The sequence below is a fragment of the Oryx dammah genome, unplaced genomic scaffold (genome assembly GCF_014754425.2).
Source record: "Oryx dammah isolate SB20612 unplaced genomic scaffold, SCBI_Odam_1.1 HiC_scaffold_23, whole genome shotgun sequence".
Taxonomy (NCBI): domain Eukaryota; kingdom Metazoa; phylum Chordata; class Mammalia; order Artiodactyla; family Bovidae; genus Oryx; species Oryx dammah.
The window spans coordinates 24,120,534-24,147,228 of NW_024070207.1; the positions used below are offsets into that span (position 1 = coordinate 24,120,534).

At 40.5% G+C, this 26,695-nt stretch overlaps 1 protein-coding gene across 2 annotated transcripts in view; it reads left to right on the forward strand.

Moving 5' to 3' along the window:
- The window catches only part of DOCK11 (dedicator of cytokinesis 11), a 174,749-nt gene that overhangs the window by 31,055 nt on the left and 116,999 nt on the right, over nucleotides 1-26,695 (forward strand). For both annotated transcript variants that reach the window (XM_040265135.1, XM_040265136.1), the window contains exons 2-5: nucleotides 24,169-24,285; nucleotides 24,362-24,451; nucleotides 25,120-25,202; nucleotides 26,361-26,430. In XM_040265135.1, the coding sequence (XP_040121069.1) occupies nucleotides 24,169-24,285; nucleotides 24,362-24,451; nucleotides 25,120-25,202; nucleotides 26,361-26,430 (360 nt within the window). The remainder of the gene's footprint in view (nucleotides 1-24,168; nucleotides 24,286-24,361; nucleotides 24,452-25,119; nucleotides 25,203-26,360; nucleotides 26,431-26,695) is intronic.

The window sequence follows — 26,695 nt, forward strand, 5'->3', positions numbered from 1 at the left end:
GGTATTATCTATATAAATCTATCCCATAATTGTGGGAGATTTTTTTTCCTTTACTGAAACTTTGCTTGTTGTTCTGATTGAGCTTGAGTAATTGAAGAAAACTCAAATTTATGACCAGAGTCAGAGCAGGCATTATTAATTGGCCAGGTGAGGGGATCCCATCTAGTCATATCAGTAGTGACCTGAATATGACTATACATTTTTTAAAGTAAATTTTCTCACGGCCAACTAGTTAGAGCCTTGAAGTAGAGAAATTTACCAAGGTAACCCAGAACTAGACACAGATAATTGGCCACAAACCCAACAATTGGGTTGATTTTTAAAACTAGCATAGGATCAGGCCTATGATAGAAAAGCATTTGATTTATATGTAAAGGTCTAAGAAGTCAAGAAAACATTATAAATGATCATATGAATCAGGTCCAGCATCTTGGGCAAACTGTCTATCTCTGATGTTGTCGTTTTCTCCTCCTGGTGTAGTGTAGTTTTTCCTCTTAAGTATCATTTTAAGGTGAGATCAGGTCAGCTGTCCTCTCTTTAGACCAGTCCAATGTAGGGGCCTTTGGAAGTGGGAATTAATCTAAGAATCAATTTCCCTTCAATTTCACTGTGCAGTAGCCAGTTAGGAGTACCTGATAAAAAGGTCCTTTCATCCAGGTTGGAGACAGTCCTTTAAATTATGTCTTTTTCCAGTCCTGGTTGCAGCTCATAAGGCATCTGATCTTCATCCAAAGATAGATTATTGAGATAAGCTTCAGAAGTAAACTTAGGGTGTTCTTTAAGAATTCAGTTAAATTTTACATCAATATCACATAACAGCAAAGAACTATCCAGGAAATGGGTCTTACTAGATTCAGACCTCCATTAACAAACTGGGATTTAACATTTATTGAAACATATTTTTTCCCTAAAATTACCCTCATTTTTATCAAATATAACCAAATTAAGCCTAGTTTTTTTATATACATTTATTTTAATTGCTTAGTTTTTTTAACAACTTTATTGAGATGTAATTCACATAGCATAAAATCCTTTCATTTAGAGTAATCACATCAATTTTTTATTTTTTAGTATATTCACAGAATTTTGCAGTCTTCACTTTCTAAAAAGGATTTTAGAAATTTATTTATTTGTGTCTGTGCTGGGTTTTTATTGCTGCCTGAAGGCTTTTTCTAGTTGCGGCAAGTGGGGGCTACTCATTAGTTGTGGTGCACAGGCTTCTTTTTTTTAAATTTTAATTGGAGGCTAATTACTTTACAGTATTGTGGTGGTTTTTGCCTTACATTCACATGAATCAGCCATGGGTGTACATATGTTCCTCATCATGACCCTCCCTCCCCATCCCATCTCTCAGGGTCATCCCAGGGCACCAATCCTGAGCACCCTGCCTCATGCATCAAACATGGACTGGCGATCTATTTCACATATGATAATATAGATGTTTCAGTGCTATTCTCTCAAATCATCCCACTCGCGCCTTCTCCCACAGAGTCCAACAGTTTGTTCTTTACATCTGTGTCTCTTTTGCTGTCTCGCATATAGGGTCATCGTTACCATCTTTCTAAATTCCATATGCGTTAATATACTGTATTGGTGTTTTTCTTTCTGACTTACTTCGCTCTGTATGATAGGCTCCAGTTTCATCCACCTCATTAGAACTGATTCAAATGCACTCTTTTTAATAGCTGAGTAATATTCCATTGGGGCTTCCCTTGTAGCTCAGACGGTAAAGCGTCTGCCTACAATGTGGCAGACCCAGGTTTGATCCCTGGGTCAGGAAATTCCCCTGGAGAAGGAAATGGCAACCCACTCCAGTATTCTTGCCTGGAAAATCCCATGGATGGAGGAGCCCGGTAGGCTAAAGTCCATGGGGTCTCAAAGAATCGGTCACAACTGAGTGACTTCACTCACTCACTCAATATTCCATTGTGTATATATACCACTGCTTTCTTATCCATCGTCTGCTGATGGACATCTAGGTTGCTTCCATGTCCTGGCTATTGTGAATAGTGCTGCCATGAACACTGGGGTACACATGTCTCTTTCAATTCTGGTTTCCTTGGTGTGTATGCCTAGCAGTGGGATTGCTGGGTCATATGGCAGTTCTATTTCCATCTTTTTAAGGAATCTCCACACTGTTCTCCATAGTAAGCCTAGTTTGTTTGCAAAATAGGTCTGCTCTCAGTAATTTTGGCCTGATGATTTATGTAACCATAATTGATCATAGACTTTTTGTTTTGGTGAAATATTTATAGAGTCTCAGACTGAACTTTTAAAATAAAACAGGGCTGGGAAACTCACACCAAAGGCTTATCACAGATTTTGCCTAACAAATCTAGGTGAATTCTTCCTTTTTTAAGGTCTCAAAAATTCCTTGAGATTTTTGTACCTGTTAGTGAGATAACCTTCCTAACTCATCTGATAAAGTTACTGGAAATGTAAGAGTTTCCAATCTCTGGAGGAGTCAGGTAAAGAGAAAATATAATTGTTTTGTTTATAACGTATAATTTTATCAAATTGCTGTCATAATTAGTTTAAGAGGAAGATTTTCCCTACTCCTGGAAAACACAAGATTCAAGCCTATAATTTTTCAGATAGAAACCATAAAAGTTATAAGCATATTCACTGGTTCATTCAGTCCTTTGTTAAGTCATTAGGTTTTCCATTAGAATACCAGGACATATTAGAATGTTAAGAACTCTATATATTTCTAGGATACCTATATTAGTAATATTTGCCATATACTATAATGTGAGAGAATTTATTACTCATTTGATAATATTTTTCATGTAATTTAACCAACCAAATAAACACAATTAGTTTAATATCTCTCTTTGGGATGTTTCAGGGGCCCTCTGAAGCACCCCAAAGTGAACTAGAGGTCAAAGGAACTTCAACAGAATTTGATTTAGGAAGTTTTATCAAAAAATCAATTAAAAGGGTTTAGAATATTTGGTCAGATTTAGTCAGTGCTAATGGGTGTATCATTTAGCTTGTTGATTTGTCACATTGGGTGTATATTCTGAGGCTCAAAGTCTTGTGAAAGTTAACTTCACCATCTTGGACCTAGTTGGCTCTAACCGGTTTTTCTATGGCTGTGTCATTCCTAACAAAATCCGTTTATCTAACTAATTGTAATCCAATTTTAGAAAATACTGATCATGAATAACTCTTTTCAGTATTTTTTATACTTTTTTTTTAACTGAAAACACACTTCTTTCCTTTAGCAACCAGGAACTAACTTTTATATTAGCATTTTATAGATTCCTGAGCATAAATACCAGTGATAATTTCTAAAACCTTTGCTTTCTTAGAACATTTTAGGATGGCACCAAACATTATTCATTTATAGTCCCAAATCTCTTTAGTTTCTCTGTAAAAGGAAATTAGTGTTTAGTAGTAAATGTTTCAAAATCTTATTTTATTTGGAAATGACCTAACTATTCAATAGACTTCCAACACTGAGTTTAGCACAACCCTTAGAAATTTAAGTTACCCCAATCTGGAGAGACTATTTTAGACAGATATTCCTCTAAAGCATAATTATTCTTAATAGAGTTTATCTAAAGCTCACTTCTCATTTACATTTTTTTCGAAGTTTCTTCACTCGAGGTAATTTCCTTGTTGACAAACTTGTAACAGATATGATAATATTTAACATATTAAACCTGGGCACAATGAAAATATTCTACTTAATGTTAATTACTTTAAGACATGTCTGTATTAGATAGATCAACAAATATTAATATCAGGTATTTAATAATGAATATTTCCCAGTTCACTTGAACTTGGAATTTATTAATTTAGAATTATTTGATTTGTAAATGCTTACTTTTCTTTAAGCCAATTAAATAGAGCTCATTTACAAATTAATCTCAAAAATATTATCCAGAGACAAAGACATACTGAGACATATTCAGACAGACACAACACAAGATCTAGCTTCATTTTCTAAGCTTAGTCATGAATTAGATAGTACAGTATAAAATTTACTAGTTTATAAATAACAGTTGGAATAAATAAAAATTTTAAAGGCTTTTTCCCATTTTCCCTCAATTTCAGGATTTAGAGATGGTCTAGATATGTGTTCCTGAGAGCCCTGGTCTCAAGGCACAGGGAAAGAAAATCAAGTTCTAACAAAATGGTGGCAGCTCTAAACCAAATGTTGGCCAGATAAAGCAGAATGGCCATCACAAATCATAACACAGAACACAGAATATAAAACACACACACAGACGTGGCAGTCCTCATCAGACACTCTCTTAAATATAAGATTACAGTCTCTCAGAAAACCTCCGATAGAGACATAGAACTCCAGATCCAAGTACTAACAGAGTAAATGAAAATTTCTCAGGTCTTCAAAGATTTCAAAGGGAGGAAAGGAAGCCAGGTTGAAAGAAGAAGGGGGAGTAGGCGGGAGAGGAGGGCAAAAGGGACGTCTCCTGCCGCCTGCAGACATCTAGGCATTATGGGACTTTTCCCTGGGCCTCCAGAGAAAGGAGGACTGGAACTCAGCCTTACAAGAAACCAGACCAGAAGAGAATGAGAATTCGAGTTCTCTGCCAAGAGGAGGTGATCAGTCTCCAATCCCCAGCTCAGGCTGAGGCCCTTTGACCAATTCTTGCATCCAGGACTGGGGGACAAGAAAAAAGGGGTAGGATCAGTTCAATTCAGTCCCTCAGTCGTGTCCTACTCTTTGCGACCCCATGAATTGCAGCATGCCAGGCCTCCCTGTCCATCACCATCTCCTGGAGATCACTCAAACTCACGTCCATTGAGTCAGTGATGCCATCCAGCCATCTCATCCTCTGTCGTCCCCTTCTCCTCCTGCCCCCAATCCCTCCCAGCATCAGAGTCTTTTCCAATGAGTCAACTCTTCTCATGAGGTGGCCAAAGTACTGGAGATTCAGCTTTAGCATCATTCCTTCCAAAGAACACCCAGGACTGATCTCCTTTAGAATGGACTGGTTGGATCTCCTTGCAATCCAAGGGACTCTCAAGAGTCTTCTCCAACACCACAGTTCAAAAGCATCAATTCTTCGGCGCTCAGCCTTCTTCACAGTCCAACTCTCACATCCATACATGACCACTGGAAAAACCATAGCCTTGACTAGATGGACCTTAGTCGGCAAAGTAATGTCTCTGCTTTTGAATATGCTATCTAGGTTGGTCATAACTTTTCTTCCAAGGAGTAAGGGTTAAGGAGAGAGAAGGGGTGAGAGGTCAATAAAGTCTCTTGTTCCTTACTGGGTCAGGGCACTCTGGCCAGTTGTCCTAGTCAGGAGGAGACCATGGACAAAAGGGTCCCAGTTGTAGCCGGTGGGTCTGGTCCATTGGTGGGCCAGCTGGTCTCTGAGTACCCTGAATGGTCAATGAAGAAGAGTCCCACCAGAGTCACCATTTGTTGCAAGAAGGGGCACCCCTTCCAGGGCCCAAAACTGGGCTCTTGTCTGACACTCAGAAGTGAATTGTCCAAGGAGACACATGTGCTGACAGAGCAAAAGATTTTATTGGGAAAGGGCACCCAGGTAGAGAGCAGTAGGGTAAGGGAAGTGAGGAGAACTGCCCTGCTACATGGCTCACAGTCTTGGGGTTTATAGTGATGGGATTAGTTTCCAGGTCATCTTTAGCCAATCTTTTTGACTCAGAGTCCTTCCTTGTGGACTCCAACTCCATGCCTTGTTCAGCCAAGATGGATGCCAGTGAGAAGGATTCTGGGAGGTGGTCGGACATGTGGTGTTTCCTTTTGACCTTTCCTGAACTCTTCTGGTTGGTGGTGGCTTATTAGTTCCGTGTTCCTTTCCAGGACTTCCTGTCATAAAAAAGATCATGTAAATGGTTACTATGGTGCCTGGCCAGGGTGGGTGGTTTCAGTCAGTGTGCTTCTCCTAACAACTGTATTATCCAGCAATCCTACTTCTAGGTTATGAATCCCAAAGAAAAAGCAGGGGTTCATACAGATACTTGTACATCAGTGTTCCTATCAACACATCCTATCAGTGTTCATATCCTGTTATTCACAATAGGCAAAAGGTGGAAACAACCCAAATGTCCATCATAAACAAAGCATTCTACATACGTACAGTGAAATCATATTCAGCCTGTAAAAGGAATGAAATTCTGACACATGCTGTAATATGGATGAATCTTGAAAATATTAATATCTTGCTAACTAAGATCATGACATCCGGTCCCATCACTTCATGGCAAATAGATGGGGAAACAGTGGAAACAGTGGCTGACTTTATTTTTCTGGGCTCCAAAATCACTGCAGATGGTGATTGCAGCCATGAAATTAAAAGGTGCTTACTCCTTAGAAGGAAAGTTATGACCAACCTAGACAGCATATTAAAAAGCAGAGACATTAGTTTGCCAACAAAAGTCCGTCTAGTCAGGCTATGGCTTTTCCAGTGGTCATGTATGGATGTGAGAGTTGGACTATAAAGAAAGCTGAGTGCCGAAGAATTGAAGCTTTTAAACTGTGGTGTTGGAGAAGACTCTTGAGAGTCCCTTGGACTGCAAGGAGATCCAACCAGTCCATCCTAAAGGAGATCAGTCCTGGGTGTTCATTGGAAGGACTGATGTTGAAGCTGAAACTTCATTACTTTGGCCACCTGATGCAAAGATCTGACTCATTTGAAAAGACCCTGATGCTGGGAAAGATTGAGGGCAGGAGGAAAAGGGGACGACGGAGGATGAGATGTTTGGATGGCATCACTGACGTGATGGACATGGGTTTCGGTGGACTCTAGGAGTTGGTGATGGACAGGGAGGCCTGGCGTGCTGCAGTACATGGGGTTGCAGAGTTGGACACGACTGAGTGACTGAGCTGAACTGACTGAAGTGAAATCAGCCAGACACAAAAGGCCAATTATATATGCTTCTACTTGTATGACATACCTATAATAAGCAAATTAATAGAGGCAAAAAGTAGATCAGATGTTCCCAGTGGTTGGGTTGAAGGGGGAGTTAGGGTTTAATGACTACAGAGTTTCTGTTTCAGAAGATGAAAAAAATTGGACATGGATAATGGTGGTGGTTGCCGAACAATGTAAATGTACTTAATGCCAGTGAAGTGTACACTTAATATTTTCAGAATGGTAAATTTTATGTATATTTTACCATAATAAAAAGCTAATAAAATTAATTTTATGTTTTTGGATTATAATAGCAATGCATGTTTGTGCTAGCAAAATTGGGGGAAAAACAGAAAAAAGAAGAAAAAATCATCCATAATCTTGTCATTCAGAATACCAAAATCTTTAATGTTTTCATTTGACCATGTTTACTTTTTAAAAATACATCTTTTTTTGGCTGTGCTGGGTTTTTGTTGCTGTGAGGGGACTTTCTCTAGTTGTAGTGAGCAGGGGCTATTCTCTAGTTGCGATGCATGGGCTTTTCATTGTGGGGGCTTCTCTTGTGGAGCACGGGCTCTGAAGCATGGGCTTCAGTAGTTGTGGCACACGGGCTTAGTTGCTCTGAGGCATTGGGATCTTCAAGGACCAGGGATCAAACCAGTGTCCCCTGCATTGGCAGGTGGATTCTTAACCACTGGACCACCAGGAAGGTGTGACCGTTTTTACTTTTAACTACTCTCTTGTCAATAAAATGACCATCACTTTCTACCGCTTCTGGTATAGGTAGTACAGTAGCACCTACTCATTCCCCCATGAAATTTCAGCACCTTAGACAATCCCCAAACAGAGAAGAAATAGTTGGTGTCAAGTTGCAAAGCTGTTGAGCACATCGTGGGGACTTAATGGGTCAGCAGGTCTGACTTTCCAGCTATAGTTCTATGAAAAGTCTGTAAAAGGGCTTTAAAGTCTTTGGTCTTTCTGTGTGACACATTGAGCCCTGGAGAATGGACTCAAGTCCCCCATATGTTGATTGTGGCATCCTAAGAGAACCTGAGGGCTCTGTTGTTTTTTTTTATCGTTTTAAGGTGAGATTTTATTAATAGGGAATATTAATTACAGCAATTTGAAATATAGACAGAATAAATTCTTTGCAAAGTTTTTATTGAAAAAACCTTCTGAAAAGTTTTTCTTGTCTAAAAAAGGATGCCTGCTTACAGTTTATAGAATATTACAACAGGAAAAGTCTTCAGATCATTTCTGGTTTCATATACTTGACTCAATCAGCTGATAACAGATACTTATTGAGTACCTCCTGTACTGTGCGAAGCACTAGGAACATGAAGGTGAAGAAGAATGAGAATCTGCCTACAATGAGCTCCCAGTGCTGCAAGGCTGAGTAGATAAGGTTTATGTCTTGTACATGTAGAGGGGATATTTTAGCAATTTTCTTTTTTTCTTTTCTTTAGTTTTTGGTTGTGCTGAGTCTTCGTTACTGCGTGCAGACTTTTCTCTAGTTGACGTGAGTTTGGTCTACTCTCTGGTTGCAGTGCGAGGACTTCTCATTGCCGTGGCTTCTCTTATTGTTGGAGTACAAGCTCTAGGGCACACAGGCTTCAGTAGTTGTGGGGCATGGGCTTAGTTGCTCCAAGCATGTGGGCTCTTCCTGGACCAGGGATTGGCCCCGTGCCCCCTGCATTGGCAGGCGGATCCTTAACCACTGGTCCACCAGGAAAGTCCAAGAGTTTGTAAATTATTGATTTGTATTCAAGTATAGTTGCTTTACAAGGTTTTGTTAGTTTCTACTGTTTGGCAGAGTGAATCAGCTGTATGTATACATATATTGCCTCTTTTTTTTGGATTTCCTTTTGCTCAGTAGGACTTCCCTGGTGGCTCAGACAGTAAAGTGTCTGCCTACAATGCAGGAGACCCAGGTTCAATCCCTGGGTTGGGAAGATCCCCTGGAGAAGGAAATGGCAACCCACTGCACTATTCTTGCCTGGAAAATCCCATGGATGGAGAAACCTGGTAGGCTACAGTCCATGGGGTTGCAAGAGTCGGACATGACTGAGTGACTTCACTTTGCTCAGTGCTCTAGCTAGCTAGTTGAACTGAGCTGATACAGTCCATGGGGTTGCAAAGAGTCGGACACGACTAAGCGACTTTTACTAGCTAGCTAGCTAAGTTGCTTCAGTTGTGTCCGACTCTTTATGACCCTGTGGACTGTAGCCCACCAGGCTCCTCTGTCCATGGGATTCTCCAGGAAAGAATACTGGAGTGGGTTGCTATGCCCTCATCCAGGGGGTCTTCCTGACAGAGGAATCAAACCTGCATCTCTTATGTCTCTTGCATTGGCAGTTGGGTTGTTTATCACTGCTCAGTGATCTGTGGTGACCTAAAAAGGGCTCTTAATTCTCACATCCACTCTCAACCATCCTGTCCACTGGCTGCCCCAGGGTCTTCTGAAAGGGGCTCTGGCCCTAAAGAAGAAAAAGATGCTGAGGCATTGCAGTGGGGCTGCCTCTGTCTGCTTGCCACGTGACTACCTCACTTAGAGCCTGCAAGAAGCTGCAGTCGCATTGTGGTGTTGACAAGAAAGCAAGGCTGAGCCTTTGACCTGACCAGAGGCTGTGCCTTCTCCAGTCAATTCAGTATATTCTGGCAAACTCTAATGGGGTCAGGCCTGGATCACTCCCTCAGAGAGACTTCCAATGGTCAGAGGAATGAGGAAAAGGCTCAATGGTTTAGCATGGGATGGGGTGACAGAGAGAAATCTCTAGAGCATTTCACTGGGTTCAGCCTTGAATTGTGCAAAGAGACTTACTTGCTTTCCTGCTCGAAAATGGAATAATACTTAAATGTGAGTTGAAAATTGTATTGGAGGGAGTGGACTTGAGATAAGAAATCTTTCAGTTGGCTTGTCCTCTGCCTATATGTACTTAAAGCAAAGAAGCAATAATCCTGTTTTTCCAGAATTATCTTGATTGTGAAATATGTAAGCAGTGGCAGTGAAGTAATTACACTGATCGTCCTCTTTCAACACAGCAGAATTCCATAAGCACACAAGTGCTGTCCTTTGAACAGTCACCATAGGAAGCCACACAATTATTTCCTAATGTCATTGCTCAAAACACAGGGAATTTTCCTCAGAATGAGTTTATGAGTCATGTGAGATGACCTGGGCCTTTACTCTATAGTCCCATCTCATGTGTTTTTTTAATCACCTGTTTTTTTATCATTAGGTGATAAAAGAAAAATGTTTTGGTAGTAAAGGAAAACCAATTTTTTTTAAACCCGACTTTTAGTGGTTTTAATTGCATTCTTCCAAGTCTATAATTAAGTCATTGTTGCCACCTGTCTCTCCTTTTTTCTGGTTGATATAGGTCCAGTCATTTTAAACTAAAATGTTCTTTTTCTTAGGCTGGAGCTTTACACAGATTGTTGAAATCCCTAGAATTTTTAAACACTTTGTATGAAAACTTGAATAAGGCTTTATTTACCTCTTGACTTTTGCAGTGGTATGTCATACACATAGCAGTGCTCCAGAAATTTTGTTGGTGGATGCACTTGAAAATCAAAGGAATTTTTGAACACTAGTCCCAAATTCCTTGTACTCTGAAGTTTTTCATGTTATTTGGAACACTGTAACTATCAGAAATCAATAGTATGAATCCAGTTTAAAAGGAGAGAAAATAGAAAAGAGATGGAGGAACATCAAAACGGTCACTCATAGCGGTCCTCTTTGAATGATGGAATTCTAAGTAACTTTTATTTTCTTCTGACATTTTTAGATTAAAGATCCTTCAATCAATATATATTGCTTTAATTCAATTTTTTTAAAATTAGTATTTATTTTTGGCTGTGCTGGTTCTTCATTGCTGCATGCCCTTTCCTCTAATCATAGAAGAGTAGGGGCTACTCTCTAGTTGCAGTGTGTGGGCTTCTCAATGTGATGGTTTCTCATTGCAGAACATGGGCTCTAGGATGTGTGGGCTTCAGTAGTTGTATAGCTCATGGGCTCTAGAGCTCAGGCTCAGTAGTTGTGGTGCATGGGCTTAGTTGCCCTGTGGTATGTGGAATCTTCCCCCACCAGGGATTAAACCTGTGTTCCCTGCATCGGCAGGCGGGTTTTTCACCACTGACCACCAGGAAAGTCCCATGTATTGCTTTATAATTACACAAAATCAATTAATCTTATGTAAAAAAAAATGTGACCTGTTTATATGCGGTTAGTAAGGCAGTAGATTTTAGCCTTTCTTGGATCACACACTCCTTTGAGGTACGGAAAGCTCTGGGTCCTTTTCCTATAAAGATGTTCATGCATTTTTCATACAATTTCAGACTTTCACAGATCCCACGTAGCCCATCTAAGGACCATTTAGAGACTCCAGATTAGGAAGCAAATTAGGAGTGGAGAAAGTGGCACCCAGAAAGCAGTTGACTGCTAAATCAATAAGGAAAGATACAGGGTCTATGAATTTTGTCAGTGCCAGTGTCCGCAGATTCAGTAGACCAGCCCTTCTGTCAAGCTGTGCAAATCAAGCAGGATGCTATTGTAAGAGAGAGGGGATTTTCCATTCCTGGAACCTCAAGTGTCCTGTTCTTTAGGTTACAGGGTGCTGACAAGGAGTAAGTAAAATCCTTGAGGAGACTGAGAGCCCAGCTGAACCAAGGATTTGTTATCCCCGTAAATGAAGGCCCTGAGCACCCAGTTAGGATTTTCTCCTGTGGCATCAAAGACAAGCAGGGAAGGGTTTGATGTTGGGGAGTGGCCATGAATGTGGTTCTGAATGACAAGGGACTCGTGAGAGGGCTATTGATCAGGGGGTCCAGATTGAAATGAAAACGAACACAGGACAGGAATGCGCTGGCATATGGAGAGACTGGGCAAGGGGGATGTTAGCCTAGTTGGAAATGGTCCTGGGGACAACATGAGGAGATTCTTTTCTAGGAAAGAGAGTTCGATCATTATGCCAGTGGTCCAGCCACATGTTATAGGTAGAGGCTTGTAGAGGGAGGGTTGTGCTGAGTCTGGAGTCTCACAGTGTCATTGCATCAGATGAGCATCGCAAAATGGGGGTGCTTAGATAAGGGCTTTGGGAGTGCTTCTTGCTGGTGCTTCTTCACATGTGTGATGAATTGCACTTTGAGTCACTTTTAGGGAAGGAAGCCAGAAAATGTACCTGTAGGCACCTTCTGCACACTGAGAAAATGTGAGCTGAAGGGAGGGGAGGGATGGGGAGAGAGAGGTTGCTCAGGAGGAAGTTTGGCAATGGGAGAACTGTTACCATCACAAAAAGAGTTTTGCTGGAGTCATCAACTTGCTCTCAAGTCTAATTCACATGCCCAACCAACACGATTTTCTACCCCCTGACACTTTACATTTCTTCATGCAGGTGTGTCTGAGTCTATGAAAACTTCATATATGATGTTGTGACTTTGTCAAAAAAGAATGAGTGATGATTCATGTTATTAAAGTGTTCAGTAGTCTGGCTGCTTTGGACGGCTACTCAAATGTGTGTATTTCAGTGAGCATTTTGTAGATTGTGATCCTCTTGAAAGATTGGAAGAGGCAGAAAATCATTTTGTTTTCTTTTTGGTTGCACTGAATCTTTGTTGCTGTGTGTGGGCTTTCCCTAGTTGTGGCACTCAGGCTTCTCATTGTGCTGGCTTCTCTTGTGGTGGAGCACAGGCTCTAGGGCACCTGGGCTTAGTTGTGGTGGCACGCACGGGCTTAGTTGCCCCACATGTGGAATCTACCTGGGCCAGGGATCAAACCCATGTTCCCTGCATTAGCAGGTGGACTCTTATTCTATGAACCACCAGGGAAGTCCAAAAAATCTTAATGTTGAGATTAGAAAGATAATCACAGTGGTTTCATACTTTGTTCATTCAGTCATTTAAGATAATAATTTGAGGGTGATGAGGATAGAGCCAAGAATAAGACAAAGACCCTTGAATCACAGAGCTTTCATTCTAGTGAGGGGAGAGGTGGAAAAGGAAATGGGCACCACAGCACTTCATCATGGGACTAAGATGGGGAAGGAGGTACAGGTACTACCTCTGGGTTTGAGGAGGTGGGTAGCACTGGGTAGGAGGGAGTGGCCATTTGTACCTAGAAAGATGGGCAGCTTCATGAAGTCTTGCAGTGGGGTTGCGGGGAGAACTGGCAGAGGAGCAGAACTGGTAGAGGAGCAGCAAAGGTGGCTAACAGGGCTCTTAGGAGCTCTGCCCACAGGTTAGGCGGGCTGTGGATTAGAGGGTGGGGTCAGAGGCTGGGAGTGGAGGCCAGATCTTACAAGCCTTACTAACCAGAGCAAGCCTTTTTCTGTAGACTATGGTTTTGTTTTTTAATTAAGAAAACTTATTGCTAATTATATTAATATATTCTGTATTTCTCAAGGAAAACGTAGGACGTTTTTATTCAGTCCTTCCCATTGTTTACCCCAACATTTTTCTCTGCTTTGCAAATCACCAACTCTGCAGGCTGTGTTGACCCCTTAAAGGGGTTTAAACAAAGAAATATTGTGATCCACCTTACATTTTGCTGAAAATTTAACCATTTTGAATCAAATTAGCCATTGAAAAGGTGTGGGAAACACACGAAATGCAAATTGGCAGTTGATATTTTCAAAATAAAATGTTCAGGCAAATTAATCTCTGTCACACAAGGAAGATGTAAGCAAGCATTTCTTTCTCTGTGAAAGAAAAGCTCCTCATAGAAACAGAACCCTCACTTTATTTTCCTCAGTAGTTTTGTATGCAACTCTAATGAGTAGTTTTCCATAATTCCATGTATTGCTTCTGGAAAAAGTAGACAATGGGGCAAATTTTCAGCCTATGCTGTCATTTTATGGATTAATTTCCATTAGCGCTGACCTCCTGGCTTTCCATGCATAAATATGAGTAAAACATCTGTTCATGTCATTCCCCTGCTTAGAAACCTCTGCTGGCTCCCTATCTCCTATACTAGGAAGCAGTCCAATCTCATGGCCTTGGCATCTGTAGTCCTCCGTAATCATGCCTTTCCAGCTCATCTCGACCATTTCTCCTTATTCTGTGGGTCCCCAGGCCCTTGAACACATGAATTATCATCCTCTTCTATTACTTCTGCTCTCGTGTTTGCCTGCCATACATTTCTCCACCTTGCCTGCCACGGGCAGTTTTATTGAGTCCTTCAAGGCTCAGCAGACATGTGACCTCCTCTCTGAGCCTCCTTCACCTGTGGAATTAATCTGCATTCCCACAGCATTCTCTGTATCCCCTTATCCCGTCGTATTTTAACTCTCTATTGAGGAGGTCTGTCTTCCCTCTGAAGCTCATGAATTCCTGAAGGGCAGCACCCACATCTTGCCCATCTTTGTTTTCTCAGCTCTGTGGCCCACTGCCTGGCACAGGGTGGATGCTCAGTGACTGTCAGAACTAAGCTGTGTGTTTTGTGTTTCTGTAAGAGCTCCAGAAGAGCCCTCAGGGAGTGACAGGGCAGCAAGCCTCACTTTTGTACCAGGCCTATCAGTGGACTAGCTGAAGCGTGGGCTCCTCACACACTGACACCTAACCATTCTAGTGAAGGGTGCCATGGTTGCTGTACTGGGAACTCCTCTTCCTAAATAGTGGAGGGGTTTTTTTAGGTATAAGGAAGTGAAACTGGTTAGGAGGGAATTAGCTTAAATAAGATTACAGATAGGCATTTTTTTGTTTGTTTAGAGGAAGATGTATAAAAACGCTGAGTAGCCAAGGGGTGGTTACCCGAAGGATGCTGGTCTGATTTAACAGCCTTTCCTAAGGGTTGACAGTCACCTTGTTCCCGGGAGCTGTGCCCCAGTGAGACCCCGTGAAGTTGGAAAATGTGGACAGGAAAGTGAGAGATGAATTTCTGAATGGATAAGAGCTGGAGAGGTCATTGAAACTTACTAACCTGAGAGTAGGCTTTGAGCTTGATTACGCTCTGCTAAAGCAGTGTGGGAGTGACTGTAGACTAAACACTGCAAACAGTCTGCCCAGGACATAGGAAGGACAATAAGATACAGGGCATGATAAGCAGCATGATGTATAGACTCCTGCCTCACATCACCAAAAGGCAGAACCTACTGGAAGAAGGTCTATCTCTTTAATCACAAGTGGGTAGATAGGATAGACATGGCTCAGATCACCGTATACCGAAATAACTATATATACCAAGAAGTAGGGCATCTCCTGATTTTTTTGAAGAGATAAACTTAAGAAAAATCAAAGGAGCTCTCACTTTATTTCACATAGCTTTAGAATGTATTATGAAGTGGTATAAACTGAGGATATTCAAAAAAGGCAGCAAGCGTGAGAATAAAAGTGTGAAAGTGTTAGTCGCCCAATCATGCTGACTCTTTGTGACCCCATGGACTGTAGCCTCCCAGGTTCCTTTCTCCGAGGGATTCTCCAGGCAAGAATGTTGGAATGGGTTGCCATTTCCTTCTCCAGAAGATCTTTCCAACCCAGGGACTGAATCCAAGTCTCTTGCATTGCAGGTAGATTCTTTACCATCTGAGCCACCAACGAAGTCCACCCCCCAGTTTCCCCTCCCCATAAAAAGAGAAAAAAGGCAGAATTTCAATTAATGGATAGATCCAATATGACTGATTATGGAAAATGAAAGTATTTGTAGAAATGTGTATCTTTGCTCCTTTAAAGGTTGGTTTTCAAAATGGTGCCCATCAGTTTTCTTTACTCCATGTCAGAAGCAAATTAATGGAATGGGTAGACCAGTCGTTGGATCCAGTGTGGAAAATGAAGAGTGTCTGATTTATAGGTTACAGAGCTTTTTTAATGAAATAGACTTGTCTTGTTGTGTTCAAATGACACAAATAGGACCTTTGGGTTTTTCTGTCTTCATGGAATGTAAGTAATCTAGCTGGCTCAATCTGTATACCTGTTGAACGTCAGTGCATTTTACATTTTGTTCTGCTTAAGAATGCAAGGTATGATATAGTTCTGTTTGTCAAATTCAGGAAAAAGTCAACAAGATTTCTTTTATGTCATTACTGGAGTGGGAACCAAGATCTGAGGCGGGTTTTAAATTATTTGATGGGCACATAGTCTAATTTCTTCTTGTATGAATGAATTATCTGCAATAATTTTGTATGTCTGTGTGAACTTGTTAAATTCTTTGGTTGGCTAGAAAGAAAGCTGAAAGAAAGCCATTACGTGTAACCAGGTTGCATTTTTCTTTCTGTCAATAATGGTTTGCTAAAGAATACAAAGTGTTCTAGTTTTAAAAAAGCTACTTTGCTATTCTCTCAGTTTATTCAAGCCTTTCTTTTTGTTTTTATCTCTTTTTGTCCTGTCTTTGAGTCATTTAAATACTAATTAGCACAAAGTGAACACAAAAAGTAAGGGAGTGACTGGATTCAAATCAGTTTTCCTACCTGTCAGGCAGCATATTGAGTCAACTTAAAATTATCGGTTTAAATCAAGTTTTGGGGTATAGAATTCATCAAAATTGTATTTTTTCATCTGTAGATAATCTATATTACTTGCATAATATTTGAGTTGGCTGTAATGAAAACACTTGTTAACCAAGTTTGAATTAATCATAGAGGATATATCAAGATTTGTCTATTTTGTGATTTAAGAAAATAATATAAATTCTTTGTAGGTTTTAAAAAATAGTTCTTGAGTTTGTATAAATATGCCAAATAGACTTAGAAAAGTAATTTGGCATCTGAAAAGAATTCCTCCCTAGGCGAAAACTCTAAAGAGGAAAAAAAATGAGTTTTCCTTTTCATCAGATTTAAATGCCTTTAGAATCTCACTTTGCTGATTTCTCAGAATCAAAAATCAAATTAAAACTGAGATCTGAAAATGAATTCTGAAAGCCTTAGCGATCAATGAGCTGTCCCTCTCTTCTTGTGTGCTGCCATTTGGGCTGGGAAAGCATACGTGTAAGGTCAGTCTCTTTGTTTTATTGTCTGGCTTTGTGGTTCTCACAACTCTCTTCTAGGTTCTGTGGAGGATACCGAGGTGAATTAGACACGGTCCCTTGACAACATCTTACTGTTGTTTTTTTGTAATCTGATTCTTACCCATTTGAAGTTGAATCTGCCAACTCCTGCCCCAAAGTAAAAGATCTAAGGTGCTAATCCCTACTCATTGATGGCAAATGCTAAATTGGAAGCAACAATTAAGAAATGTAAAACTTCTTATCCAATTACAAGTTCCATAAGCCAGTCATGCTCAGCATCATCAGGGCAATGAGAAGGCAAGATCTCACTTTGGTTAAAAAAAAAATGAAAGTGTAGTTTGAGTCAGCACCAGCAAATCTTAAATTGCTAAGTCTGTCCAAGGGAATTAAACATGGTAGAATTGAGGATGGGGAAATGTTTTATATTTGTTTGTGTGTATTATGGTTAGGAGTACTGGTTTTGGAGTCCATCAGATAGGTATAGATTTGAATCCCAGCTCTGCTAATATGTGGCATTGGACCTGCCTGAGCCTCAGTTTCCTCATCTGTAAAATGGGCATAATAAAAGAACCTCCTGTGCAGAGGTTTTGCAGGAATTAAGTGAGATAATAGATACAAAATACTTAGCGTATATTATGCTCAGAGTAAGGGATAACTAATGTACAGACATTGTTTTCTCCTCCAGGTGTTTATGATCTTGCTAAGGAGACTAATATGCAAAGTACCCACAATGCAATTACATCTCTATGTGAGTAAATGCCACAATAGTTGGGAAAGACGTTAAGGGTTGTGGATGAGAGAGGTTGGAGGTTGGACTCACAGGAAGAATGTGAGAGCCAAGGTGGAAATTAGGAAGGAGCATTACCCATGGTCTCATGAAAAGTATGATTTTCCCTTTATCTGTTTGTTAGCTGTAAGAAAGGTCAGTGTCTTGAATGAGATTTGTAAGTGGGTATTTGTGCCAAGATCTGTCCTGAAAAATAATCTTTATTAAAATATGTTCATGTCTATTTTGCCAAGTCAGTTGTACTAACTGAAAAGATGGCCTTCCCTCCACTAGCATCATCATCCAGTTTATATTAATTCAAAGCTCCTTTGTACTTGAGTTCTTATTTGGAAAGAGGGAAAGAAATGACGTGGTGAAAGGTAATCATATGAGTGACAAAAGACAAGGGCATAATAAAGCCAGATACTCTTGACATGAACCTTATGAAAAATTCCTTACAGTCATGGTTCTTTTGTTGCCATGCTGTGTAGAGTCCCCCTCTAGAAATCTCTAGTCTACAGTGGTGACGTTTCCCATTTCTGCTAGTTGCAGCTCAAATTTTGCTGCTCCTTACTGTCCTACCACTCTTGACAGATACTTAGTCTCCAACATTACAGAATTTATCAACAAAAGTAGAAGATGAAATGATCCGAGACCATGTGTAGCCATATAGGGGAATTCTTCTGATTGCTATACGTATGGATAGATGGGCTCACACACTTTAATGTGCAAGAACACTTGTGCAGTCATTTTGTTGGAAGAAAATGTGATAATCAAAGGGTCTGACACGTGTGGAAGCCAAATGGGGCTTCAAGTTCTAACAGTTTCTGTGATCAAGTTAAACAGATCAAGTGTTATACTTGTGATCAAGTATAACAGTTTCTGTGATCAAAGCTGTCTTGGCTTTATCAACCTCCCCCTCTAGATCATGAGCTCCTCAAATTGAAGTGAAAGTGAAAGTTGCTCAGTCGTGTCTGACTCTTTGCGACCCCACAGACTATATAGCCCATGGAATCCTCCAGGCCCGAATAGTATCTTCCCAACCCAGGGATCGAACCCAGATCCTCCCGCATGGCGGTCAGATTCGTTACCAGTTGAGCCACCCAGGGCTAGCACAAAGCCTGGAGCTTAGCAGGGACTTGATAAGAGTGCTCTGCCCTTCAACCCACTTTCTTTTCTGCATTGCTGGAAGCAGCATGTCCCCAGTGGGCCACTTTGAGTGTAAAGTGTTATTTTGAGATCTCTGTGGAGAAAGCCTTCCAAACCGGGCTCCAAATGTCTGAAACAAAAGGGGAGCTAAATCCCTTAGGGGGTGTCTGGAGTCATTCCCAAGGGAGGGAAGTGGGCAACGGGTGGGAAGGAGAGATGCATGGAGTAACTCCCTCTGTTTGAGTCTTCCTTCTTTTCTAAGATGGTTGTTATTTTCAATATGATTCTGTTCAGATGCCATTGAAACTGTAGTCTGATCACAATACTGCGAAAATCAGCTTCTAACTTTTGGTCGCCATCATTCTCCTTCTTAAACCAGTTGTTGCCGCTCTCCTTCTGGCACCAAAACTTAATGTGGAGAAGGAGGTGGCAGGAGGAGATTTTGAATTGGCTCCATGCCCCACTGCTAAGCCTTCTGCCTGCTCTGCTCTCTCTCCCAGTGCGATACAGAAGGGATTCTGTCAAGCAGTGTTCACTGCAGACTTGTAGAAGAGACATTCTTAGCATTCTTAAGCAGAACTAGTTTCTAAAGTGAAAAATTTACCAGTGAACGAATGACCTTTGGTGTAATATCTAAACAGAAGTAGTGATTTAAATCAGCAGGCTGATTTTGCACTGTTGACAGAGAAATATTACATGATTATGATTACTTTTTAAAAATGAAACTGAAATGATACGGTTTCCAATGATATGGCTTCCCTGGTGGCTCAGAGGTTAAAGGGTCTGCTTCCAGTGTGGGAGACCTGGGTTCGATCCCTGGTCCGGGAAGACCCCCTGGGGAAGGAAGTGGCAACCCACTCCAGTACTAAACCAGCTTGCTAGTAATGTGCACTTTTATTTTTACTTATTTATTATTTATTTGGCTACTCCAGGTCTTGGTTGTGGCATGTTGGACCTAGTTCTCTGACCAAGGATGGAACCCGGGCCCCCTGCATTGGGAGTGTGGTATCTTAGCCACTGGACCACTAGGGAAGTCTTTGTGCCCTTTTAAATACCTGAGTGGTTGGAGGGTTGAATATATAATATACTTGCATATACATATTTACATATTATTTTAGGATTGCAAACTTGGTTTTACATTGATACATACATAAGTTAAGATGACTGTACAGCAGATATAGAGGGACTACCACTAAAGCATAAAGTTTTCAGTGTTTGATGCTGTTGGTGATTCCCAATGAAGATACGTCTTTGTACAGAAGCAGATTGTATCTGAATCTGTACTGATGAGTTCCCTTTTTCAATCTCTGTTATTTCAGTCTATGTTAGAAATCATAAAGTTATCTTTATTTGTGGAATTGTGCATTTCTTCACAGTTTGAGAGTTTATACATGGAAGTCTATTTAGATTTGGTCCTAGTGTCCTAAGTCTGGAAGAGTATACTGTGTCCCAAACCACAGTACAGAGATTGACATTTAAAATTTTATTTTACTAGGGATTAGGAAAATATTGACTTAGTTTCCTCTGGGGGACTGATACGAAGTTTACTGTTTCAATAAATCCATTTCAATGGAAAAGAGATTTGAAGAAAAATATGAAGTATATAATAGCGCAGAAGATGTGGAAAAAAATCTTTTAAGACTTTTTACATGAGTAAGTTGAGTTGGGAGACACTGCTAAGAACAGAGGGGCTTCCCAGGTGGCTCAGTGGGTAAAGCATCCGCCTTCAATGCAGGAGATCTGGGTTTGATCCCTGGGTCGGGAAGATCTCCTTGCGAAGCACATGGCAACCCATTCCAGTTTTCTTACCTGGAGAATCCCATGGATAGAGGAGCCTGGCTGGCTACAGTCCATGGGATTGCAAAGAGTCAGACACAGCTGGAGCGACTGAGCATGGACGCACACTAAGAACAGAGGATCAGTAGTTGGAAGACCTGGGTTTGAATCTAGATTCTACCATTAGATATAGACAGCTGATCTTAAGCCTCTGAGCCAGTTTCTTCATGTGTAACTTTGAAACAATAGTATTTTCCTTGTCTATTTCACAGGTTTGGGTTAAGAAACAGGTAGAATATATATTGAAAATGTTTTCTTAAAACTTTAAAGTCATTTTGGAGTGAAACAACACCCAAACCCCTAATAATATAACCAGCAAGTTATTTCAAGAGCCCTCAGGAATCAGTGAATATGAACTTTGAAAGGCAAACCTTTTTTTTTCTCCTACATGGTGAAAACTGAGTAGGTTCCAAATTTAGGCTGACGGTTTTCCTGTCACTACTTAGGAAGAGAAGACTGAAACATATGTTTGCTTCTCTCCAGATTATATGAATGCTTTTGCCTTTTACTTAATGCTGCTACAGAATTCAGAGAAGTACACAGTGGGCGCTTGCTATGATTTGGATGCTTATAAAGTACCGTTTATTACAGTGTTCTTGCGTTATGAGAAAGCAACTTTTCAGGCCAATCAGTGCACCAACTGGCAGGAAGGCAGTTCCCAAATCTGAGAGGAAGACCCTTTTTGTGTATGATAGAAGCTTTATTTAGAGCAACCCTGTAAATCTGATTATCAAATGATAAAGCCAAATAGGAAAGTTAGATAAGCATTTTATGTTCTAGACTGCCAGGCAAGGGGATATATTGTATACACATGGCTGATTCACTTTGCTGTACAGCAGAAATAAACACAGCATTGTAAAGCAACTATACTCCAATGCAAATTAATTTTTAAAAATTATACATAGACTGCCAGGCAGAGCTGCTATTAAATCATGATAATTCTAAAAGTCAGAGGTTTTCATTGTCTCTGATGCCAACAGAGTTACACTGAATCCTACAGGAAAGGAAATGTAGGGTGTGGTTCTTTGGGGCTGACTCCTACTGTAGCCTTTCTCTTCCACTGACAGTTTGGGCTTTTAATGCCTGGGAGAGGGCTGCAGATAAAAGTTCAGATCAGAGGCAGCTGGGTGATGGGAGGGAGCCCTTAGTCCTTCTCTTCGGGGAACCCTTAGTCCTTCTCTTTTTCCTCTTAAAAAGATGAAGCCTGATTCACAGGCCTAGATCTTCTTTCAGGGGAAGATTTGTGGGACTCAGAATAGCCACTCTACCTTTTTCTGCATTTGAGCTACCACTGATAAAGAAATAGGACCAAAGACCCAGAATGCTTAGTTGAATCGGTTTTCTATGAAAAGTGACACCTTTTTTTCTGTAACACGAATATGTGGCCTTTAAAACACACGGAGAACTGCAAGTTTCATTTTTAGAGTGCATATACTGCACGTGTAAATAAGTGGTTCATTTTGCTGTATCCTTTAGCATATTAATTTGACAACTACGTTAGAAAGCTGAAGGAGGATTTTTTTCTTTTTCAAAGTTACTTGGAGTAGGTACTTATGAAATTACTATGCAGAGAGATTAATAGATGCTAATCCAACAGGTTAAACATTGAAATTTGAGGACTGTTTTTGCAATCTGTATGGGAAGATAGTTGGCACCAAAAGCAAGACTTTGAAATTATTTTCACTAAGTCTTGCCTTCTTCGATGGGGCTTTATTCACTTTATTCTCATTTTTCTCTGAGAAATGGATCACACACTCTGATTGTTAGGGCTGGAAGCTGCATTCACAGTGTTCTTTCATTGAGTCCATGAAACATGGCAGATGTGGGACGAGGGGGTCAAATTTTCCTATCAGAAAAATCTCTGTGTTCACAAACTGAATGTTTTTTTCTTTTGTTTCAGCTGATAGATCATGATAGGGATAATCTGCTTGATTTAATCCCATAGGTTGATAAATCCAAATTTGACTTGAAATAAAGTATATCTTTGTTCAGATCTTTTTTCCCAGCAGACTTATTGAGATATAATTGAAAAATCAAAGTATATATTTAAAAGCTTCAATGTGATGATTTAATATATATGTATCATTGGGAAGTGATTACCACAATCAAGTTAATTAATACATCTATCACCTCACATGATTACCTTTTCTGTGTGTGTGAGAATGTCTAAGATCTACTCTCAGCACATTTCAAGTATACAATATAATATAGTCACCATGCTGTACATTAGATCCTCAGAACTTAACTTATAACTGAAAGTTTGTACCCTTTGACTAACTTCTCCCCCATTTTCCCTCATCCCCCTGCCCTTGGCAACCACCATTCTACTTTTTTTTAGATTCTACCATATAAGTGATACCGTATAATATTTGTCTGACTTATTTCACTTAGCATAATGCCTTCAAGATTTATTCAAGCAGCGGAATTCCTTCTTTTCTGTGACTGAACAACCTATCTGTCTATCTATCTATCTATTTTATGTTGTTAAAAATTCCATTCCTCTCTTGATGGAAACCTAGGTTGCTTCCGTGTTTTGGTTATTGTGAATAATGTTGCAGTGAACTTGGGAGTGCAGCTATCTCTTTGGGATAATGATTTCTTTCCCTTCAAATATATATCCAGAATTGGGATTGCTGGATCATATGGTAGTTCTATTATTAATTTCTTGAGGCACCTCTATACTGTTTTTGTTACCATCTTTTAGATTTGTTGAAGGTAGGAGATGGGATCCTATTCCAAGTTCAGTACCTTGTTCTTTTGTATCTTTCTGTATTTCTCAGGCAAGGGAAGGCTGTATGAAGTAGAAAGAACAGAGCTTTGGAATCAGATGCAGGTTTAAATTCCAGCTCTGAAGGTGGGCAAGTTACTTAATCTGATTTGAGTCCAGGATTTCCTCATCTGTAAAGTGGGGACAAAGATTCAACCTGTTTCATAGGGTTATTATGAGTCTTACATGAAAAACTGTAGAGAAAGCACTTGGCATGGTGCCTGGCATCTAGAAAGGGCTTCGTAAGTGCTGTTACCACTCGTGGATTTCTCCAAGTCACTAACCCTACTCCTTGCAACTCCTAGTCTCGGGCTAGACTCTACTGTCAATGCCTGTGTCCACTGCAAGTCCCGCAGGGACCCCTGACTTTGCCACCTGGAACCTCATCCTTTCACGCCCTGTCCACCGAATCAAGCATCTCCAGGACCCATACCTGCCCCGGCTGTGGCAGAACTTAAGGCATCCTTTGGACAACATGCCTGGTATCGAACAGGCACAGGAATGTTGATACCCTCTCAGTTACCCAGTGAATAGTGTATACTCATTATCAACTCACAGGCTTCTAAATAGGCCACTTTTTGTTTTGTCTTAAATTCAATAAATTGTTGGGGGGGTACATGGACAAGCAGAGTACAGGGCTGTCTCTCCTGAACTCTTGCCTTTAGCAGAGATGTGTGTGTGTGTGTGTGTGTGTGTATTTGGTGTGTGTGTTTAATTATAGAGATGGTTTCTCTCATAAAAGTGTCTCCCTTAAGTGCTGATTATCAGTAATCCCTTTGGTGAAATAATGTATCTTGGACACATGACAAGGAACATCAGTCTGTTTGACAGTATTACTTTCTTTTTGTCTCTTATAAAGGAAAAGACCAAAGTTGTTGAGCCCTTGGACTATGAGAATGTTATCGCCCAAAGAAAAACTCAGATTTACAGCGACCCGCTCCGAGACCTGCTTATGTTTCCAATGGAAGATATATCTGTGAGTCCACTAGTACTTCTTCAAAATTGCATTTTTCAGGCTGGTTCGTATAGCAAGAATATTCTGTGTCTTCTAGATCTCCGTGATCAGTCGTCAGCGCCGAACAGTCCAGTCCACTGTACCAGAAGATGGTGAGAAGAAGGCCCAGAGTTTGTTTGTCAAAGAGGTAAGAGGCTCAGAGGCCACAGAAGAAAAGTCATTATTCATTCATTTAATAAATGCTGTATTTAAAATACTCTTAGTGTAAATGGAAAACAAAATTACTAGAATTTAACTGATCTACGTAACAACTCTATTTGATGTGACATAGAGGATACAGCTTAAATACTTTCACAAGTAGCTTGTATTCTTAGTCTTTTTTTATAAACTTGAATACTGTTTGGACTTGAAGTCAGAGTCCAAGAGAACATGTGAATTGGGATTTATTACCACCAACTGGTTTAGGAAGACACAGTTAATCCCCAAAGGAAGGTCTCAGTACCAGCATTCCCCAGATGAGTTATAAAAGTCTGTCAGCTTATTGCTGCTGCTGCTGCTGCTGCTGCTGCTGCTTAGTTGCTTTAGTCATGTCCGATTCTTTGTGACCTCATGGACTGTAGCCCACCAGGTTCTTCTGTCCATGGGATTCTTCAGGAAAGAATACTGGAGTGGGTTGCCATGCCCTCCTCCAGGGGATCTTCCCTACCCAGGGATCCAACCCCAGTCTCCTGCATTGCAGGCAGATTCTTTACCCCTGAGCCACCAGGGAAGCCCCGTCAGCTTATTACCAGACATAAAAACAGTGTGTATGTACCCTTCCTACATTTTAAATTAAAGATTCCTGTTTTCTTTCAGTGTATTAAAACCTATAGCACAGATTGGCATGTGGTGAACTACAAGTATGAAGACTTCTCTGGAGACTTTCGAATGCTGCCATGGTAAGTTTAGAATTTAAGAGAAACTTTCAAGAGGCGAGTTATTAAACATTTTACATTTTTTCAAACCACTTGTGAAGCTTCTCAATTATAACAGATAATAAAGCAAAACCTCAAACAACCAGCATGTTTGGTAAGTGTGTTTTGGGTAATTGGATATTTTTGCATGTTGAAATTTTTTCTGAAATGGACATGTGCACTTCTTGGCTTTGGTGCATGTATATTGACCGTAAAATTATCCTTCTTTGATTCTGGATAATGTTGTGAGCATTTTCTAGTGCTGTCAGTGAAAAAGCTAGAAGACATTTGACTCAGTTTGATGGCCCCAGACATCTCTTGACAAAAGTACATCTCTTGAAACTTTCCTGGTGATCCAGTGGTTAAGAATCTGCCTGGCAATGCCAGGGACATGGATTAGATTCCTGGTTGGGGAACTTTGACCCCACATGCCGTGAGGCAACTAAGCTCATGTGCCACAACTAAGACCTGATGCAGCCCAATAAATAAGCAGATAATTTTTTTTAAGTGCATCTCTTTCCTTTGAGTTGAAAGGCTGCTGTGAGCACTCTGGCCCAGCAGCCAGACTGTCAGGGTTCAAATCACCACTTCCTAGCTGGGTGACCTTGGGCTAGTCACTCAGTCACTTGAACACTCACTTTCCTCCCCTTTTCATCCATAAGATTATTAACCTCATAGGATATCACATGGGAGATGTTTTGGAGGAATAAGACTTGGTGTAGCCTTTGGTAGCTTTCAAGGCACTTTTCCATAGATGAAAACTGAGTCTTAAAAATGTCCTTTAAAGCTGAGTCCTAAGATGGTCAGTCCAGGACCATATAGCAAACAGATGGAAGAGCCAGAATGACATGGGGTTGCTTTTTGGCCTGGGAAAGATAAGGTCCCACCACCACTGACAGCTCTGGCATGCATTCCTTGCAATTTGGGTTTAGTTACGTCTTTGCTGTTGGCTGCACATGTGGGAGTCCTTTTACAGAAGGTCATGCCAGAGGGGAGAATCTGAGTTTGGAAAAGAGAAAAGAATTCCTCCTCCTTATGTCTTGGCGTTTTCTTGGTTGTGAAAGAAAGAAGTCTACTCATCTTGATTTGGTTTCTTTTTTTCTATTCTGCTCAGTGTCTAAGACAATTCTTTTGTATTTTCAGCAAGTCTCTGCGACCAGAAAAGATTCCCAATCATGTGTTTGAGATTGATGAGGACTGTGAGAAGGATGAGGTAAAGATGGGGGCAATTGCACTGGCTTCTTCAAGGTCCCTTGTATTGAGAGAGATTTCTCTGAGAAAAGATGAGGGAAAGAATTGTTTATGAATGATCTGGAGCAAACTTTCAAGCTAATGAGTTATTTTTTTTAATTAACATTGTTGTATTTCCAAATGGAGTTTAGGAAAAATAAAGTGAAATGGGCTGTGATGTGTGTATAAAGCCATTTTCCCACCTGTGGGACACACTTGTGTGGTTGCTTTTCCTGAACTGGGCATGT